Raw genomic sequence first — 23311 nt, 5'->3', positions numbered from 1 at the left:
CTTGCAACAGCTACATAATTATCAAAACTATTCCAAAATACATACATGTACAGATGTGTAAAGCACGGTATCCACTGTGCGAAAAGACTCAGTAGTTTTAACGTCTTCAGCCCATAATGAGCGGTATTCAGCCATACGTCTAGATGGTTCACTCCCATCAGTAATCAATCAGGTCAATGCTAAACACATCGGCAGACAGACATTGTCCTCTGTTTTCATGCATATGTAAATAGCACTGTCACTATGACCGACTAATTTGGTACTGTGTACCGATATAAGCAATCATGTTGTCATGGTAGATTAAAATAACCTGAAGTGTTTTGAAATCTGAGCGAGTCTAACTGTGTATTAGATTCCTCTTATTTAATCATTCATCTCACTTCGTACCCAGTAATAAATGGAGGAGAGGCAGCATAGTGGTTAAACCGATGGTTGCACCGAAGGCCTTGGTTTGATTCTCCAAGTGGCTTAAATATGCGAAGCCCATTCTGGTTCGGATGTTGTTGGAATAGTGTTAAGCGGTGTAAAACCTTATTCACTCGCTTTAAAATAAGGGGTATTTAATGTACACATAGGCTATGTCAAATTTCAAAACACAGTATGCTTGTTTCTCAAATAAACATGCATCGAATAATCAAGTGTCTTGTGGCCCCACTCCAGTCAGTGACTTGTTTGGAATGGCATCACTTGCAACCACATGTTCAACTAAGCTGGTAAAATAAATATCTGCAAATAATAATTCCATGCAAAATATGTTATACACATAAAATAAAGAGAATCTTCTATTGTTGACCTTTAAAGCAGAACAGTTAAAACATAAGACAAGCAGTCCATATTCATCAGAAGAGCAGAGAACAAAAACATAAAAAATATATAAGGAAGAGAGTTTTACGGATGTCAACCTCAACTTACGTAACACAACATTTCGGAGTATATCCGTACTCCTTCATCAGGTGAAGGAGTAAGGATATACTCCGAAACCTTGTGTTCCTCATAATAAAGAAGATACCGTCCATAAAACTCGCTTCCTTATGTGTATCACTTCTAAATACCATTCAAAGACCTGATAAAAATATTGAACGTCTAAGACGTGAAGAATGGTCTTCATGAACACACCTCACTGACCACAAACATGTCACCATACGGAGATGGAAACCTGCTGTTTGCAAAAATAGTATTGCAATATTGCTCAAATACGTCAAAATGGTGTAAATACATAATAGCGTTTCACTTAATTCTCTACGTATTCAAGAAGAATGTGTCAAATACCACAATGTATGGTACACCTGAAAATACGAACGGGACAACAAGTATGGCAAATTGTTGGGAGCATTACATCGGCATGCAGCAGTAAATAAAAGAGCGAGGGCAACGAACAGTAGTTTGTTTTACAAGAACAACAAATATGATTGTTTATAACTTTAAAAACATTTTTGTTGAAACTGCATTCGCTAGTGCCGTCGCGGTGCCGTGTATTTTCACAACAAATAACGGCGAGTATATACAAAGCTTGCAGCATTCTGTGTACTTAGCTGTAACACGACAGACAAACATTACGAGCTGGGGGTGATGCCATTCAGCTTTCATTTGATCCTAAGGATCGGCAGTATATAGGTGTGGAATTGAGTACGTGTAGTGCATCTGAGTGGGGTTTGATTTTTTGTTGCCCTTAATTTTACAATCATCTGCGAAAACTTGATGTAATTTTGAATTTTAATGAGCAAAGTGTGTATGTAACAGATAAATGATGATTCACCTTCCGCTCCCCATGGAAAATTCTTCCGTTGAAATGATGTACTTAGGTTATTGCTTTCTTCCGGAAAAGGGGAGGCGGGGTAGCCTAGTGGTTAAAGCGTCCGTTCGTCACGCTGAAGACGTTCGATTCCCAACATGGGTACAATGTGCGAAGCCCATTTTTGGTGCCCCCTACCGTGAATTGCTGGAAAATTGCTAAAACCATATTCACTCCAGAAAAAAAGTAATATACATGAAATATTCCACACCTGGCAGGACAACGATATCGTTATAAACGTATATATTTGAATACCCATCAAAAGTTTAAGACTCACTCATTTTGTATGCTGCAGTTATTGTGCAACATGTTAATCAAAGTGTTTAATAAGGAAACTTCGTATAAACATTATGTTGATGTGTGTGTGTTCGTGAGGGGTGTGGGTGTGGATGTGGGTGAGGGGTTGAAAGTGAATAGTGTACATATTGATACAAAATGAATGCATAAAGATCGACATCAAAGAGAACAATGCAGAGCAAGTCAGGAGCATATTTTCTCAGCTCAAAGCTTAAAAGCATATTCCGGCCGTATGCACCAAGGGATCTTAGGGTTAACACTACCTCAATGCTGAATGTGTTGTGATATACGGTATTCATAGTACAAGGGACGCTTGTAACAGTACTCCCGTATTAACAAAGAGTTTCAAGTATTACCTGTAAGCGACACAAACATTAAGCGACAAATATTGCATTATGGACTAAGTGCTTACGTTCACTCTCAACATCTGTTTTCTCTTGATCATTCCCAGCTGGTCCCGAGGCTACAACAGAGAAAAAAGACCTTAGATATATTTGATATTGTTACATATCTCTAGATAACATTCCTGGGTGTATCGAATACTCCTATATACCTCGAATACTCATCCTGGATATCAACATGGTGTATGAATACTAGGGGTGACTATTGAGGGGGAAACAACTATTGCGATAGCGGTAGTCTATTGTAACATACTATTGCGATAGCGATAGTCTATTGTAACATACTATTGCGATAGCGATAGTCTGTTGCGACCAACTATTGCAATACTATTACAATAGCTTTTTCTCCTTGAATTGTCTCATGTGAAGTCATTTCCGAAATGAATGTATAGTTTATATGAAATAAAAACAAGTTGAAGTAGCTTCAGTCTCTCTTAATAACGGACATGAATCTTGAAACCCAGATCAAGTAAACAGTTAAAACATGAACGCAATGAAGCTGCAAGTCTGCACCCAAACAGCCTGTATTTTGCGCTGCGCATTTATCAACGGAAGTCAATTACTAAACTATCGATAGTCACACATACTATCGATGCATCGATAGTTTTTCGTTTTTCTACCATCGATTAATTGCTATCGGAGACTCAACAATTGCAATCCATCGATAGTTCGATGCATCTTTACAGCCTTAATGAATACATTATATAGTTTATTATATGTATTTATTATACAAAATTGTTGATTTGAAATTAGCGAGTTGTGTTCAACGCCGTGCAGGTACAGCACGGCATGACGACTTGATGTGGGGCCAACGCTCTCAGATGGGGAGCACTTAATGAAACCCACGATCACAGGTATCGTACCGACAGTTACAGAAGCATAATCATGGTTAACCAAGATTCGAACCCACGATCAGAGGTTTCTGGCACAGCTAGGGGCGGTGGGGTAGCCTAGTGGTTAAAGCGTTCGCTCATCATGTCCGGGTTCAAGTCTCCACATTGGTACAATGCGTGAACCCTATTTCTAGTGTCCCCCGCCGTGATATTGCGGGAATATTGTTAAAAGCGGCGTAAAACTAAACTCACTCACTCACTCTGACACAGCTAAGGGATGCATCTCTGCATTGTAAACTGTGCAACCCGTGCTTCCTGATTTAGAATGCCCTTTTGTATAACAAGGCCAGATAAAGAAAGTCATGCGTCTAGAGAACGTCCACCATTGCATGCAACCGTGTTGAAGTATCTCCTTGTAAGACTTTAGAAACAATGGTAACTGACTAGTGAAATTAATGTCACGTTTTCGTAAGGCTCTGTGGCCAGGAAATGGACATATGGATTTGAATGGACAGAAAGCATTTCACTAGAAATATGAATGCTTGGAGTATAGGAGGGATAAAGTTATACTGGATACAATTCATAATTTATATGAAGTATTCAAAAGCAGAGGATTTTCGGACAATACAAAATTTCTGACACAATACCAAGACAGAAACCAGAATAATATGTTCAAACAGGCAATATGACATAAAAATACGAAACAAAACAAAACAAAAAATAACCTCGCAGTTGTCAAATACAATTTCACATGGACATTAACCCTCCACCATACTAGCCTACTTATCTAGCATCCGGGCCTCTCGATACCACACACTCTTCTGTAGAGAAACAACGCCTTTAATTTTAGTATGGTAGTCCTCGTTTCTCCCTATTTCCCAATAACGAGTGTTTGAAATATCACCCTGTGTCACACCGACACTAAAATCCACATACTCGTATGTCTACTCTGTAACAAGGAAATAAAGTTTACGGAAATAAAGAGGACTGAACTGAACTCTATAACAAGGCAACAAAAGCATGATGTCTCAAAAAAGGTGGACATGTTAAAAACATATATGATCTTACTTTGAGCGCGAGCCATACCCGTTGTATCATTAGAAGCATTTCCTCTGATAAAAATGACGAAATAAACCCTGTACACCCGCCTTAAAACATTCCACAGAAGCATACCCTTAATCGTTTATCCATACATTTGGCACCCCGGACGATTTTACTAAGACATCCATCGTCCAGCTTAATGGGAGTTAAATGTCTGTTCTTAGACATGCAGGAGATTATAGTTGAACCAGTATTCCGACTAAACTAATTTCAGCCATGATATAACGGGCTGGTTGTTTTCAAGACTGCCAATCACTCGATCACCTCGATCAATGTACATTGATACGTTATATGGCCGGTCACCCTCGTCAGTATCTGCTACAAGACCTGCCACCACTCTTACCTTGCTCCGACGCAGGGGTATTAGTTGTACTCGGTTTATTCTCGGTTTCTACACAGTAATGTAAGTCAGTGTCACAATATCAACACTGCATGAAATGTATTCACCGAATACGAAAACTGAGTGTGTAACTAAGCATAATTAATCATCGGTTATCTAACTGTTAGCCAATCTATATGAGAAGGTTTCCAGTGTGCCATCACACGTGGTTTTCGATTATCGAGTACCGATGTCGCTGTTACTGATATCAATATGCCACAGAGACCGATATGTTAGGGCTATTGCTGTTACAAATATCGTTGCGTTACAGCTACCGTTGTTCGTATATCGGTATAGATTCGATTGTTACAGACATCACTGTTACAGATATCTTCTTGTTACAGTAAGAGTTGTTTCAGATACCGCTGTGACGGATATCGATATGTTACAGATACTGATACATTATAGATATCGCTGTTACAAATATCGTTGCGTTACAGCTACCGTTGTTCGTATATCGGTATAGATTCGATTGTTACAGACATCACTGTTACAGATATCTTCTTGTTACAGTAAGAGTTGTTTCAGATACCGCTGTGACAGATATCGATATGTTACAGATACCCATACACTATAGATATTGCTGTTTCAAAAATCGATGTGTTACAGTTACAAATATATTCGCGTTACAGATACCGCTGTTACAGGAATCGTCACGTTACAGATATCGTGTATATATCGTATGGCCAATGACATTCCTTCAGAACAATCGGTGACGTGCATCACCTTATGCGGCTGATTGGTCAATGTTTAAACAAATACACTCTGGGGACGTGTGAACATTTAAGACAGTTTCATCAACATACCAAAAAAAGGCACAATCTACTTTCATTTTTGCTTCAATTGGTTCACCATAATAAAATTTCTTTCACAAGTTGCACTGTTTATGTAAGACTGCGGGACGCAGACTAGGAACAGATGGTAACAGAATAGTTTACTCTCCAACATTATGGGGGTGGCAGAGTAAGAGTTCAAAGCGGAATCATGGACGCGGAAGTTTCATTTGGTTTCAAGACTCACCTTTATCAACTGATTCTCCAAACTCATCGGCACTGGTTGGTGCTTGTGCTACAAACCGTACAGATATGACGTCACACACAATACACAATACACTACAGTACACAACAATACACAATACACAACAAAGTACAACTGTGGACAGCTGTACACTACAAAGTACAACTGTGAACACCTGTACACAATAAAGTACAACTGTGAACACCTGTACACAACAAAGTACAACTGTGAACACCTGTACACAATAAAGTACAACTGTGAACACCTGTACACAACAAAGTACAACTGTGGACACCTGTACACAACAAAGACGTAAAAACAGATTATACATACAACTACTCGATAACACATTTGAAATAAATCAACCAAATAACAGAGCGAAGTTTGAGCGTGTTCCTTGGACACACCAAGGTGAAGGAGACGTTATGGACAACGTTACTCATGGAGTCTCCAACAAGGTCAACCACCAACATGAGTTGTCATGCTTAAATCTGTAGTGACTTTTTCCATAAATTAAAGGTGCACAAAGGATTCCGCATTAAGCAGAAATTTCCTCATAGTTACGCGATTTTTTTTGTAGCTTTTATATGTGAATGACGGACCTTGGTGTCGAAAATCTTTTGCAAATGGTATTATTATTAACATTAATCTGTGCTCTAAAGGTGCTCTATGAATCACACAAATATGCTCGTTGAGGCACACACACGCGCTCGCTGAATCGCTGCTTTTAAAAATGGTATAACCTGAGGACAGTATTTCAACCGACAAGTAACAAGATGTGGTAGATGTTAATTACAGCCAACCCGAAATCCCCACGGAGACCGGATAGTTCATTTGGTCTCAACTATTATATGGTCTCTGGTGTCAAGAACATCACATCAATGCGAAGGTAACAAACAACTGCAGGTTATCAGATGTAGGACATTTTACAAAGAAAACAATCACCAACCAGGTGGACGGCCCGACAATGTTCATGATCCATGATCCAAGACATCAACACATTAGCTCGACTTACCTTCAGCTGGTGGAGCAGCTTCGGACATGCTCTCTGAGGTAACGTCAACTGTCGGGGCGTCATTCTTCTCCTCACATCCGGGCACTAGGTGAGGCCACGTGCAGAGACCCTTCGCTTCACTGAACACTGTATTTGGTTTACACTCATGCCGGAAGTAGACGCCATCTTTACAGTTATAGTACACGGAACAGTCGGTCTTCTCCCGGAAGTAGCCATCGCTTGGACAGTCAAAGTGAGCGGTTTCTGGGACAGAAATGTCGTTTTAAGAAAGACATGTTTGTGTTTTTAATGGGCTGGTTACTCGCGCCTCTTATCAGCACTATTCTAGCTATATGGCTGCGGTCTGTAAATAATCGAGTCTGGACCAGACAATGAAGTGACATGATGATCATCGATCGAATTTGGGATATGATGACATATATCAACCCCACGCCTTTTACGACAAGCAAGTGATTGCTCAAGATCAATTCTAACCCGGATCTTCACTGGAAGCGAACCCCTGGCGCCGCATTAATAAGACTTTTCAAAATATTTCTACACTAAAGAATAGCGTTTGATTCATAGAATGTTTGTAAATATCATCACCATTTGGTAGTGATTCATAGTTTATCTGGTGCCAAGGCATCTGTTGCTAGGAAATATTTCTTATGACTGTAGATGTTTCTAGATATCTCATATATTGCTTTTACGTCACGAATCAAGAGTTTCGCCTGATAAATGTGATAAATCAGTAGTTATTAGTTTATCAAAACCATAACGAAGCAGCAAAACAAACAGGATTTATACTCCCCAGGAAGCTGAGATTATGATTCAAATGTTCACTGATTCGTTGACTCAGCTTCTATCATGTTTCAAGTTTGGCTTATGCATACCAGAGTCTTATACACATACATTAAGTAAGTGAGCTGGGTTTTACACCGCTTTTAGCAATAGTCCAGAAATATCACGGCTGGGGACACTAGAATTGGGCTTCACACATTGTACTCATGTGAGGAATCGAACACGGGTCTTTAGCCTGACGAGCGAACGCTTAACCACTTGGCTACCAAACTGCCCTTTCATATACTAAGACATATTACACATGTGAATGATTATGATTTAGAAAATATATATACCTTCAGTTGTTGCTTCAATCAGGGGAGCCTTGGGGGCCACGTCACAACCAGGAACCAGTTCCGGGTCAACGCATTTTAATGCTCCGAGGTCAAACACGTGGTTGTTTACACACTTGCCACGGTAAGCCACGCTCTTCACGCAGTGATAGAACACTGAACAGTCCCGTGGGTCACGGAAATGACCACTGGGCAGCGGGCAGGCAAAACCGTTGGGATTTTCTGGAATGGGGGATTCACATGAAATATGAATTGCCTGTAATGGATTAGTTACATAGGTTTACAATGTCTGAAAATCAGACTATTTGGATACATGGTAATTACGATAGCGGTAATGGAGTAACGGTAAATTGGTTGAAGCAAGTGACAAAGAATACCATGAGCCAACAATCACCAAGCACCTTAAGAACATACAGATTGTTGAAAGTAATATAAACCGAATATCCACCATCCCACACCTGGAATCCACATCACCAACGCATAATATATTTGTGATAAATAATCATCAGTTACCTGCCATCCAAAATGCTACAAAATATCAAATTGCGAACTTGATATTTTGTGTACATGAGTACTTGCACATAACGAACACGTGATTAAACAAAAGCTACAAGTGCAATGTTTCACTTAAATGACATTCTGCTGAATACCACATTGTTGTGCATGTCGTTGCTGGAGCATTCCTGGGGGTGGCTACAGTCAATACACCGTCGTCTACGATACTGCTGTTTCAATACGTGCTTCGTTTGGTCTAACTTGTCTTTACTGTCGGCATAATTAGGAATATAAGTATATATCCACTGCGATTGTGGATCCCTCTACTACTACTACTACTAATACTAATACTAATACTAATACTAATACTACTACTGCTGCTGCTGTTACTACTACTACTACTACGACTACTACGACTACTACTACTACTACTATTACGACTACTACTATTACGACTACTACTACTACTACTACTATTACGACTACTACTACTACGACTACTACTACTACGACTACGACTACTACGTCTGACGACGACGTACTTTCAAGCTGTTGTGGCTCCTTGTTAGTGAAGAGTGTCTGCTCCTTGGAGATGACCCTCCCATACACGTCACAGTCGGACACAAGCTCGGGCCACGTGCATTTCTTCTTTTTATCATCAAACAATGTTTCAGGGCCGCACGACTTGGATTTGGGGACACCCTCTTTACACTCATAAAACATAGTACAGGTTTTGGGGTCCCGAAAATATCCCTCACGGCTCGGGCAAACAAATGGTCCCGATTTCATGATTTCTTTAAAAAGAAACGAATAATGAAATATTAGAGATAGCTGTAACATATTTCTACCCTAAGACGCAAATATTCTCAAACAAATGACAGATCACAGCTAAACTCGTAAGTGTACAAAATACTATCGTATGTGTGTAACATGGCAAACGCTACTGAAAAGCACTGCATATAAATCGATGAATATAGATATATGCATTATTAATATCCAAAACAATAAATGATACCCCATTTCCACCAATTCCAATTTTTCACAAATCCCAGTTTTGGAAACGACTGCATATTTAACACGGATTCCGATTTCACTTTTGAAGTTTGTTTCAACAATCACGTATACACTACCGGACAAAAGAGTGGACGCATTGAAGTTAGTTTCAACTCAATACTAACAAACGGTATCAAAACGTCACTCAGCTGAAACCTATTGTCAAATATGCATGTCGTTTCCGTTTATGACATTTATGATATATATTGAGCACGCAAACACCAAATATATGAAATACACTACACTGTTCAATGACAAAGAGTGAAAAGCCGACCTCAAAGTAAAAACTATTATATATATGCCAGCTTCCATACTATAGTTGCAACATATTTCTGTTAAATGCCATATATATTTTTCAAATGCCACATGGAATATTCACAGAGTCCTAGATGTATTACTTTTCATCACCTGCAAAGTTTTTGCATCAAACAAACAAGTATCAAACAAAGAAAGTATTTTTATATGAAACGTGAACATTTAAAAAAATTCAATAGCTCGTTTATAACTTTCTTTCATCTCATGAGACAAATGTTCCCTAGGCGTGTTTTAAAAACGAAAGTGATAAAAAGTTAGTTTGCAATAATTCCGATACTTTCATAGTATTAGTTGAATGTTCCCTATGCGTCAAATCAAAACATAACGTGAGCAAAAATTCTCAAATGTTCCTTTAAACTTGCATGAGTAAGGCTAACAAGCTTTGAACACCACACATTAAAATCCTTGAACAATCACACCAAATAAATGTTACGGTTTCTGTATGGATAACAAAGATGTATGGATTGCGACAATGATGTTAGTTATATCGTTACATTGCCAAAGAGGTGTAATTGTTCATCTAGACTTTAATAACTTTGACTGTGGTCACTTACTGCCCAGTGTCTCTTTGATCGTTTCTTCCTTGACCACTGCTGGGCAGTTGACATTGGCCTTGTCCCAGGTGCACTTTTCCTTCTTCTCGTCGAAGTATGTGCCCGCGTTGCACTTTCTTTGGTAGGCATTGCCGTTGATGCATTCGTAGTAGCCAGTGCAGTCGACGTCGTCGGCAAAGTAGCCATGAAGGTCGGGGCATTCAAAGTCGCTAGTGTCTGTCATTGAAACATTACATTATATAATTATATAATATATCTGTAGAGGGCCTCATATCCGCCTCAGTGCCAAGCGCATCCATTATAACCTCGGTTAACAAAAGCTGCATGTGAGGAGCTAGGAGGTTAACAGTCATATGACCATCTTATCCTACCTGGTACCCATTTACTACTAGGCGAACAAAGGTAAGTTTGAACAAACGTACTTTCCTAAGGTGCTTTGTTGTGGCGCAGTACTGAATGTTTAGAAACTCTCAGGAGTCTAGCTGCCAAACACGGTCATCCATCTAAGGACTCTCCGCGCCCAACGTTGCTTAACTTCAACTGATTTTTCACTTGGGCTCTATGCACAAGACCACATGCCGCCATAATTATTGTTTTGTTATTTAATTAAAATTAAATACACATTTACTTGTAATGTCAACATTGGTATTTTAGCTGTCTGGTGGTTAGGTTAGGACTAATAACAATGAATACATAGTGATTCCATGATATATTGGTTTGCTAACCGAAACACAAGAAACACTACTAGGTGTCTGTTGTTTTCCGATTGGCTGATGCGAGGCGTGACAGAGTGTATCATTGCACATATATGTATGTTTTCTATGTCATTTTGTATGTTTTATGAGAATAAAAAGATCCTGAATCCTGAAAATCCTATGTCAGGCCAAAATACTTCCACGCTTGCTTGACAACGACATTAGAATCTATATCGAAACGTCGCCTATACAGAACTTGTATATCCATAGAAATAGTCCTAATTCTTCTGTACCCAACTTCCAGAATGACAACCAAAGAAGAAAAAATATTTCCGTTTTCAGGTAAATTTTGTGAATAGTGGGTGCCACTGGCATCGCAGCACGTGCTTACCCTTATCGAGAACACCTGTATAAACACTAATTTACAGTTATCCACTTATATAATTTTCACAGCTATATTTTTCTTCACACAAAACGGAATTTGTTTCTCAAGAAATTCAAGACTGGGTGTTGTTTTGTACTGACGTACTATATTTTAAACAGCAGTCTGTTAATTTATTATTTTTAGTTAATTTTATATTCCCTATTTGTAAGAAACTGACTTGAATGTTTTTACTTTTTTGAAGGGCACAGTATGGCCAGTAAACGTACATACTTCCATCAACGAACAAATAAAGGTTACATCTTACAATAAGTTAGTTAGCAATACAAATAAAACCGAAGTTAAACCAGCCACAAAAAAACTCACAGCTTTTGTAATAGTCCTTGGTCCACTCAGGGTACGTGGTGTCTTCTGGCATTTCGTCGTCGTAGTTGCAGTCGGGAACGAGGTTGCCAGGGATACACGTTTGGCTGAGGGGAGAGTAGAAGTCCCCCACACCACACTCTTTCTTGTAGGGCACGCCCTGCTCGCAATGGTAGTAGGAGGCGCAGTCATCCATGTCGGAGAAGTAGCCTTCGGCGTCGGGGCAAACAAATGGCGAGTGGACGGTTGCTGTAATGCGATTATATTGATGCTATCAAATGGGTACATTATGTACATTCACCCAGCAGAAAATGGGTACCCGGTGGGATAAGTCATGTGGCTATTAACCAACAAGCGCCTCACAGGCAGTTTGGGTTACCGAGGTAATGATAATCAGATTGCTTGTACACTGTGAACATGCTAAGGCATGCATATATGTGCGGTACAAATATGCTGTAATTATGATAATACCATATCATTATCCAGTCAAGGGTCTAGCCATCTGATTGGTGAGTCGTTGTCTTATATTTGTTTTAGTTGGTTGTTTAACGAAGCACTCTGCAATATTCCAGCTATATGACGGCGGTCCAGTGTTCAAAATAATGAGCATTGATCTACGCATTGGGATATGACTTGTGTCAACCACGTCAGCGATCATGACCACCCGATCCCTTTAGTCGCCTCTTACGACAAGCATGGGAAGACCAATTCTAACCCGGATCTTCACGGGGTAGTTTTCTTGCGAGTACCCATACAACAGGACTTTGCAGAGACCATGACATTACGTCTTAACCTATTGAGTCTCTAAAGACGTTAAGAAAACATGTATTTGTCACACACAACAGTTTCACGGAATGTGATTATTTCTCACAATCTTATTCAGTAAGTGGTGACTAACGGGATCGGGTGGTCAGGCTCTCTGACTTGGTTGATACATGTCATGGTATAACAATCGCGTATATCGAAGCTCATGCTGTTGATCACCTGATATTGTTAGGCCAAGACTGGATTATTTACAGATCGCCGCCATATAGCTGGAATATTGTTGAATGCGGCGTAAAACTAAACTCACTCACTTAGCTCATAGCATCCCGTACTCATGCAAGTTCACTTCCGGAACGTAGCAAAAAATGGCGATTACGTCCAGAATACGTTCAGGATTCATACACCGATTAATGGAGGAAGCAAAACCAAATTAATACTTTTACATGAAGTAGAGAGCCAAAACTTACTTCCAAATTTGTATGCATCGCTTCCTTTATCGTCAGTGCTTATACCATGTCCGAATCCATCATTTGCCGAATGACGTTCGGTAACATTCGCAGATGTCGTCGGTGCAGATGTTGAAGTTGAAGGAACAGTTGTGGTTGATGTAGATGCATTTGGGCTTGTAGTCGTGGCCTTCGTTGTAGATGTTGTCTTAGTCCTCAATGTGACCTTGCTTGTGACCCTGCTCGTGACCTTGTTTGTGACCTTGCTCGTGACCCTGCTTGTAACATTCTTCATTGTCTTAGCTGTGGTGCTTCTGACCTTTCCGGTCGTCGATGTAGTTGCAGCAGGTGCAGGTGTCGTGCGGGTAGGCAGTGTTTGGAACGTCGTCTCTTCTTTCGTTTTATTTGTGAGACTATCTGTAGCTGTGGCCGTGACGGTCGAGTTCTTGTCCGTCTTTATGTCCACGTCGGAATGTCGCACTGGTGTGTTTACAAAGGGGCTTGCGATCACTTCTCCCTTGTCGTTGCAGTCGTTGACCTGAGATGGCCAGGCACACACGCTGTTCTTGGCATCAAACAGGGTACCCGGGGTGCACCTGTATCTTGTCAACTTCCGCTCATTGCACCGGAAGTAGGCGGCGCAGTCAGTGGGATGTCTGTAGTAGCCATCTTCAGTGGGACATGAGAATTCCTTCACTCCTGCAAGAGAAGTGATAACAACAGATGATAACAATTGTTCTAGTAGACACATATGCGGCGCTGCCTCTCCTGCTCACAGCTTTTTGCCACTGATACAAAAACCTGACCAGTGACTGCAATACATGGATTACTAGAGTACTGCGAAGGATTGCGTAACAAAATATTAACCTAAACACTGAATAAGTTGCAAAAAACAAGTAATATTACCTGTTTAAATTAATAATACAAACATGAACAATCCGTTTCGTATGCTACTCAAGGAAAGTTCAAGTATATTTGTCATGGCTTACTGATGTTGCTAGTCACAGCCTTCCATTTAGGGTTGTATCCGAGTAACATGTTTACATGCGCCGATGGAAATTATAGGTTAGGATGGGGCTCGAGTATCATATCGTAAGAACGATAAGAGGCTTTGTGATTAGGCTCAGCGATCAGGCTCCACGATAAGACTTGTGATCCTTCTCTGTGATCAGGCTCTGCTATCAGGTTTGTGATCAGGCTCTGTGATCATTCTTTGTGATCAGGCTCTGTGATCATTCTTTGTGATCATGCTCTGCGACCAGGTTTGTGATCAGGTTTGTGATCAGGCTCTGTGAAAAGGCTCTGCGACCAGAGCCGTTATTCTCGAAACGTTCATAGCCCTAAGAATTCTTATCTTTGATCGTAGCCGATGTATTACGATTGGGCTTAAGAAGTTCGTACGGCTACGAATAGCAAGCCAGGTTCTGCGATAAGGCTTTGTGATTCCACTTTGAGATCAGGCTTGTGATTAGGCTTTTAGTGATAAGGCTTGTGGTTAGGTTCTGTGATTGCGCTCTGGGGTTAGGCTCTGTAGTCATTCTCGGTGATAACTTTCTGTGATCATTCTCTGTGATCTGCCACAGACGCCATTTTCTACAACCCGTGCTGCAGGGCATAATGCTAACAACGGCATTAAACAACATTCATTCACCCAGTGGTCAGTGATTACACATCTACGTACTGGACTGGTATGGGCTGTGGGAGATCCGGACGCCGTCCATATCGCAGTCAGTCACCTGGGCAGGCCAGGTGCACAGCTTCATCTTAGGGTTGAAGAAGGTTCCGTTAGCGCAGCTGTATTTGGTTGACTTCCGGTTGACACACCAGAAGTAGGAGGTGCAGTCGGTGGGGTGGCGGTAATATCCGTCCATGAAGGGGCAGCGGAATCCTCTGAGTGGTGCTGTCGACAGAGAGTTACATATGAAGGAAACTGACACAGGTGGAGCAGGATCCGCTCACCTTTTCGTGAACACCTGGTTTCATCACTAATTGATAGTGATTCATTGACACATGTTCATGATGTAGTCGGATTCGTACCCTGGACTCTAGTTTTAGATTTCGTATGACTAGTGCGACGTACTCGGTGACGTATTCCGTATTAACGCCTTTTCGGATTTACGAATCGTGGGTAAGGAGTAATAGCATGCTGAATACACTAAACGCCAAAAGAAACGTTACCCTCCTACCTTTATGAATTACTTAAAAACTATCAGAGATATGTTAGAAGGTATTAGTTTACAAGAAAGCTTAACAACACAGCTTTATGCAAATCACGAAAGAAATTCTCAAATGTATTCATATTTAGGTGAAATGCATCTTTTTCAGAAGAGTTAAATTGTCCTCTTTTCGTCCATGCCGAATTAAATCAATAACAGTGATTTAGATGTCCAAAAGAAAGGTTGAAATAAAATTCTGCTTTGAGAAAAATATAAATCATTTAAAGTCACCATTTTTCAACTATTAAAACAAGAAACAACTGTTGTAGAGTGTGTGTAATAATCATTCCTATGATTTCAGTCTTTTAAAACAATTTCTGCTGATTTGCATAAGTGAAAACAAGTAAATCGTGTCTTTGATATTGTGAAAAAGTGTTTAGGAACATCTAAAATTATCTTTGTTAACATTTTTGCTTGCAAAGTAACATTTTTCCATTTTCTGTTCACTACCCTGTTTTAATACACAGATATCCAGATTGGCAATACAATAACAGACGCTATGTTATTATCAATACTATTGCTATCACGCTGCGGTGAAACATGTGTAAGTCCAAAAGCAAATATTCCAATTGCAAAGTAAAATTACCCATAAATGTATTTATAGAAATTTATGTTCAGAGACAAGATGAATGGTAATGAAAGACAAATGCATATGAGGACTTTAGCTGAAACACGATGTGCTTTGTCTTAAATGATAAAGCTCGTTAATAGTGTTCGAATTAACAATGTTTCAATGCGTTTGTCTGTTGTTCACCGCTTCAGAATGCCAGCAAAATGAGTGAGTGAGTTTGGTTTGAGGCGGCTTTTAGCAAATTTTCCAGCAGCAGCACGGCGGGGGACACCAGAAATGGGCTTCACACATTGTACCCATGTGGAGAATCAAACCCGGGTCTTCAGCGTGACAAGCGAACACTTAAACAACTAGGCTACCCTACCGCCTCGCCAGCAAAGTGAAGCAATCTGGTAATGATCAAGTCTGGACGGGACAATGCAGTGATTGACATCAGTATCGTCTTCATTGCGCAGAGAATAGAAATGTTTGTCACATGAACACAATTACACACCAATTATTTATATACTCATGGAAACGAATAAGGGAACACATGAAAGTACAAGTGTTCCTTTATTTATTTCAAGAATTTCACTCACAGTGCAATACATACCTTGTGAAGAAACCAGGAAAAGAATAAAGGTACACTTGTACTTTCATGTGTTCCCTTATTCTTTTCCATGAGTATATATAAAATAGAATGAAACGCATTGAAATAACAGTGACGACATTCACCACTTTGACATCAGTAAGTGACGCTAAGGTATTTTTAGGTGCGCTTTACCTTTGATTGCATCCAAATAGAAATTGATGAATTTTTCAAAGATACTTTGATACAAATCGTGTACTGCATATATCTACAAAGAAGACGTGTTTCCAATGAGCGCCGTGTTACATTTAAGTCTCTGTTTTATACTAATAATCTCTTCACAGATATTACAAAATGAAGTTTTGATATCAATCCGATTTTACAACACCCAGTATATATCGACACAAAAAAGCTTCTATACGGCTGTATGACGTAATAGTAAGAATGGACACACAAATACAAAGGAATGAATACATGACGTTTACCTCTCGACAGACTTAATAGAAAATGTTGACGATTATCGAGAAATTATAAAATCAATAAGTTTATTACCTGAAAACTGAAGAACAATCAGTGTTTTGTTGAAATCATAAATACACAATAATTGATAATTATTAATAATAAATAAATAATTTTGTCAATGTTTCGTTGTACATAAACAATGTATTTAGACCCTGAAATGCGACAGTCATCACTAGAGTATATTGGTTTCAGGGGACGATGTGGTCAAGTAATTATCAAATATTTTGCCACGTCTTAAAATCAACAACGTGTTGACCGTAAGCAGCATTAGTCACCCAAGACTGACCAACACTAAAATTAACGTTCATTAACGTTCGCAAACACAACGCAACTGGCTTCAATTACGTGTGTTTACAGTTAGGAAGTTTCAAATATTTGTTGAATAAACATAGCTAAATTTGACCGGACAGAGATGGTCGAGAGCTTCTACTAGAATGGTGTTAGACGCGAAGTATGCCTAAACAGCTAACATTGACCTTGTTAAACCACTGCTAACATAACCTTGTGAACAGGTTGATTGTCGCTACATGCTGGTCAGATGTACTATAACCATCCACAGAATATTCTAGTGATTCAGGGCAAGCTGGAGTGCAGGTCGAGTTCGACAATAAATATCTGACAATCATTCTCTAAACGAATGAGCTACTGGCAAACAAGGATAAGTTGGACCGGCGCAGAGAACGCGTTTACGAGAAGTAGGCGGTGCACGGCAATGAACAAACCCATTTGGTTTGTGAAAGGTAGAGCAGATGTAGGCCAGTGCACGTGCATTACATGACGATGAAGTTGATTCCGGTACTCATACCATGCTAATACGGGTCAACTGTCAGGTCGGTGCCCAACGTATCCTTGTTTGCCAGTAATATCATGTGTTTATGACGAGTGCCACTGGTGGATGCGGATTGTTTCTCTCGAACCAAGATAGTGATAATGATTTACAGACACATGCTTATGATTTGGAATCTTAAGATTGACTCCGCTTTTAGTAGAGATCTCTTATGATTATGGAAATAGCTTTTCTCACTTTTAATCTACCCACAACTCAGCCATCGTGTCCAGTTGATGATGTATTTTCTTTGGTAATGACGAAACGTTTTCCAGATGAAGGAGTAAGTATATACTTCAAAAACGTGCGTTCCTCATCTTACGGAAGTTGACATCCATAAATTTCCCCCTTTTCTAGTATTTCATGAAAGATTCCAACATGTTAAAATACAACCCGGAACCCGCGCAAGAATCCGGAAGCAACAGTTAATATTTGTTAATTAATAAAATTTGTGGATTTAACCCGTAAGATATGTTACCATGTGAAGTATGTGTGACATGTTTAGAAGGCCGACAACGCTGGAATTCGCTGCCGACGGTCAGACGTCCTATACAGTAATCGACAGTTACACTTTAGGCTAATCAGTCTCATCTCGTGTTATCCGTATTTCGAGAAGAAAATTGTCAGATCAGCTTCCTTCTACGGATTTTACCATACCATAGAGTTGTATCTCCATTATGCTTATTCGAGTGGAAGAGAGTTATATTTTTCACAGCAGAATCGTTAGGTTTACCTGTACACTTACACTTAAAACTAATCAGATATGAGCCAAATGCATCTGCTGCTACACGTTTGTGAATGCATGTAAACTGCCATGAAGACATATCTGTATCACATTCATCATCACTGAATCCATTTCTTTAATCAAATATGGGAATAAACCTTCATTTCCCTACAGTACATCCAACAGCTTCATCAAGTGTTAAGTTTTGAAACCGCAGACTTTTATGTGTTTATTTTCAGCAACGACAAGGAAACACACCAACAGCAACCTTTTCAATTTTACTTTAAGATATTTTGTTGGATGATTTGCATAGATGGACATTTCAATACGTTTCGTAGATCTGGTCCTGAAACCTGATTTTTTTTGGGTACATTTTAAAAAGACAAAAAAATAGCATGAGCGTGCGTACCTTCCTTTTGTCCAGGTTCAGAGAAAATACTTCTCCTCTTCCGTTTGACCCGCTCCTTTCTGTTGCCTTCACTGTCGCATTCTAGAACGTGGTCCGGCCAGGAGCACCCGAATATCCTGGCGTGGTAGAACGTACCAGGGTTACAGGTAAAGCGGGTAGATTTACCCTGGGTACAGCGGAAGTACACGGAGCAGTTCGTCTTGTGGGGGTAATAGCCATCCGTAATGGGGCAGGGGTATGTTTCTTCTGGGATGAGGAATGGGAGTTCATCATCCTTCCCGTGGGGTCGGTGATTGTCTGGAAGGTAGACATGTAAGTAAGTGAGATGCTACTTTTAGTAATATTCCAGCAATATCACAGCGGGGGACACCAGATATGGGTTTCACACATTGTACCCATGTGCAAATAAAACCCGCGCCTTCTGCGTGACTCAGGACAATATTGCGCCAAGCACATTATCCAATCTGTGGTAGTCAACTTGGTGAATTATGTTCTACCCTTCCACGGATGCAATACGTTATTAGTATGTCATGAAACCAATCCTGATTTTCTACCTCCTCTGTGGTGGAGTTGACAGCGAGTCTGTACTGACAGCAGAAGGTCTGTGGTTTAATACCAGGGACGCGTCATTGCAAAAGACGTTAAAGATGTTACTTGTTGTTGCTCTGCCTGGTGCTTGGCATTAAGGGAATAAAACAAGGGCTGGTTGGCTCGGAGTCAGTTTGTGTCGGACTGGATAGCCCACTGTGGCATGCCATCTGAGTGAGCTAGGACTAGTTTGGACTATAATAGGCAACCACACCTATATACATGCAAGTTCCCTTTATAAGTGCTCTGATCTTGAACATGACGTTAAACCCCATTTTGATATGCTATCTTAGCATTACATCCCTACCCTACACTCGCCTATATCTCACATTGATTTGATAACGAAACGTTCATCTGAGGTCTGAGGTACACAACAACTATCTACTCACCTCTTATCTCGTCATGAAACACGTTTCTTCTTCTCCTGTCTTGCATCAAGGGTGAGTGTGCCGATCCTTTAAAAGTAAACAACAACTGTAAAATAATGTCTTAGTCCAACGGCTGTGCAAGATCCTATCATCCTAGGATCGAATCCAATATCAGCCACACAGTTTTGTTCCTACATATTCGGGAGCTATCGGTGGCCCAGTGATATACGGTACCACAAATTGTTAAACGGAGTTGCCACCCCTTGTTTGTGGGGATCCGAACTTTGCTCCATTGGGATCCCATTGAAATGTGTCCCTACCAAAAACCAGAAACATTGTCGTCTTGGTAAAAATTGATTTCATTACAGGATCAGCTCTAAAATGTCCACCAATCAACAATTTATACCGGCGATCTGACATAAGAATTATTTAGCAAGCGCAGTTCAATCGCACCTTTCGTTTCTCGCTTGAGATAAGCACTCCTTCGTTTTCTAAAAAAGAATTCCTTGACGGTTCCGTCTTTGGCACAATCATGAACTTCCCCCGGCCAGGAACACACTAACGTGGATGGGTTGAAGAACGTCCCAGGACTACAGGTGAACCGCGTCCCCTTGCCCCGGTTACAATGGTAGTAGATTGAGCAGTTTTTGGGGTGCCCCCACAGACCGTCCTCCTCGCCCTCACATGTGTATTCTGGCTCTTCTACAACAGACCAGCCAAGGGTTTTATTTACAATGTGGGTTATTTCCATTTAGCGGTAACTCAAAGCGCATGGAGCACTCCTTGCAATATCAAATATTTTCCAAGCCTGGCTATATAGTATTTAGTTGCTAAATTCGAAGCGCAAAGCATCATCCAAAATTGCATTTGTCCTCAGAGTGTTATTGTTTCTTAGTTTGTTGTTTAAACTCAACACTATTCCAGCTAAATGACGACGGCTTGTACATAATCGAGATTGGGCCAGAGAATCCAGTGATTAACACTATGAACATCGATCAACTTATGCATCGACCAAGTCGGCATAGTTGATCACCTGGGACCCAATCCACAAAATGTTTGTAGCACTGTACCATTCGTAGGCCTATGATAAAATATAGAGTTACGATAGGTCGTTTTGTGAACGTTTTATGGATCGTGATCCAGATCCAATTAGTCGCCTCGTAGGACAAGCAGGGTTTGTTGAAGACCCATTTTAACCCGGATCTTCACGGGTAGTTCTACCATGTCGAGTACTTCGCTAATGAAGCTATTGCAAACATACGTTGTAGGACAGCAACTGCCCCATCGATGAACAGTAACACCAAGCTTGATGGTATAACGTATATACGAAATATATGCCTACAGGCTCAGACATAATTCATAACATTCAAGTAAAGCGTTATGTCGCTATGACTTCCCTGATGCATGCTCAATAGTGACCATTAACACAACGTTCATGATGCAGTGACAATCGTTCAGTGGACTCCGCTTTTAGTAACGACGTCTTATGATTATTGAAAGGTGTTCTGGATTTGACTTAAAGATATAATTATTGTCTGCTTTTGTGTAGAAAAGCAATGATAGTAGGCCAAGCACTGATAGCAAAGGGTAGCGTAGGCAAAGCTTGAATCAGGCGTGCTTCTGAGTTCAGAAGCCTTCTGACTTTGTTCACTTAACCCCGGTAATCCGGACACCTCAACCCCTGTAGTCGAGGTTCCCTTAATTCCATACAAGGAATGGCGATTGTGATTCAAAAGGACATTCTGCACATCTTTCATTAATTTAATATGAAATAAAGACAGGATAAGTTTCAATAATTAGGAACAATGTTTAAAAGAACAAGTAAACTTTAGTCTTTCATAAACTTTAAAAGTATAAACTTCTCAGTGGTCAGGGGCGGTGGGGTAGCCATAGTGTTTAAAGCGTTGGCTCGTCACGCCGAAGACCCGGGTTCGAATCCCCACATGGGTAAAATGTGTGAAGCCCATTTCTGGTGTCCCCCGCCGTGATGTTGCTGAAATATTGCTAAGAGCGGCGTAAAACCAAACTCAGTCAGTCTCAGTGGTCAAGTACCACATAATGGTTAAATAATTAAACAACGAATTTCGATCAAACATTTACTCATTTTTACACATTAGCATAATAATAACCTCAAACATCAGCCATTTTCTAGTATTGCAGCTTTAAAGCCACATTGACGTAATTCTTCCAAAACATGTCAATTTGGATAGAACCAAACCGATTTCTTACTCATTTGAATAAGGTTTGACATCGCTTTTAGCAATACTCCAACAATATCACGACTCCAGATATGTGCGTCACTCATTGTACTCATTTTGGGAATCGAACCCGGAAATTCGACGTGAGGAGCGAACGCTTCATCTACCGGGCTACTCATCAAAGAGATTTCACGTTTTGCTCCTGTCAGACCTTGGTCCTTCATAAGTTAGGGTACCACCCCTAAACACCTAAACAAACAACAGGGCAGATTTCTAATCTCTATCAGGCCTTGACATTTTCGGTAGAGGTATCGTCCTGATTAACGGGGTATGTGAGTTACATCAGCCTAGCCACACCCATACCAACAGGATGGAGACCCAGGTGGGTAAACGGGGTTCCCTCTGGGTCGGTCCTTCTCTCTCCTCCACTGCAGCCTTTCACTTGTGACGGGAAGTTGCATCTTTTGATGGAGATGTCAAAGACGCTTCCGCCGTTGCATTCCATCAGCCTGGGTATTCCATCCACACACCACACGTACTGACGACAACTCGTTGGGTGACGGAAATACCCATAGGAATTGGGGCACTGGAAACCTATCATCATACATGATCGTGGTAGGCTTGTATGCAAGATCGCTGTATTTAAATAGGATGCTTAAGACCTGATGAAGAAGTAAGAATATACTCTGAAACGCCGTGTTCCCCTTTGAGAGATTTTGACATCCATATAGTTCCCTTTTATGTGTATCACTTAAAGATGCCAATCAAAGACCTTTCCTTATTCATAAGAAATTTCGGCTAAAAGAAGAGTCTATTTTAGGATTATATCAAGGGCATATATTTATGAATCACTTTCAAATAGTGACGATACCAGCAGTTCGAAAAAAGGTAGGCGCCTAGAGCCTTACCGCCATTATCGTATTGGTATTCTGGTGGAGAGAGTACAGGTGTGAAAAGGTGTGAAATGTTGACACCAAACCCTCAACTTGAGGAAGATTTTAACATTTTAAGACATACTATTCTGACAGCTCTTTGTGGGTTAGTGGCTCAACTAACAGGAATATTGGTTTGCTTGTTGTTGAACGCCTCACACAACAATATTCCAGCTATATGACGGCGGTCTGTGATTAATCTGACCAGACAATCATGTGATTGACGAATTTTCAGGAATATGTTGCACAATGTACAAGTGTTAAATGGGATCACATATGTCTCTCCTCGTGTATAGTCCTTTTGGACACCCAGATAAAGATACCAAAATAAACTCGTCAGATGCCGCTCCGGGAGTCGTGTATATCTTATACAC

The 23311-nt window shown here is 40.4% G+C and overlaps 1 protein-coding gene across 1 annotated transcript in view; it reads right to left on the bottom strand.

Annotated features, from left to right (window-relative positions):
- Positions 1–14688: 14688 nt before the first annotated feature.
- The window catches only part of LOC124267127, a 43199-nt gene continuing 34576 nt past the window's right edge, over positions 14689–23311 (bottom strand). Inside the window, exons 8-11 of the mRNA XM_046702006.1 lie at positions 22369–22599; positions 20261–20509; positions 18852–19148; positions 14689–14915 (exon numbers count right to left, since the gene is read on the bottom strand). Coding sequence (XP_046557962.1) covers positions 14689–14915; positions 18852–19148; positions 20261–20509; positions 22369–22599 — 1004 coding nt within the window. The remainder of the gene's footprint in view (positions 14916–18851; positions 19149–20260; positions 20510–22368; positions 22600–23311) is intronic.

The sequence above is a fragment of the Haliotis rubra genome, unplaced genomic scaffold, assembly GCF_003918875.1.
Source record: "Haliotis rubra isolate DU_JTF1 unplaced genomic scaffold, ASM391887v1 Scf1001, whole genome shotgun sequence".
Classification (NCBI taxonomy): domain Eukaryota; kingdom Metazoa; phylum Mollusca; class Gastropoda; order Lepetellida; family Haliotidae; genus Haliotis; species Haliotis rubra.
This window is presented reverse-complemented; position numbering and strand designations above follow the sequence as displayed.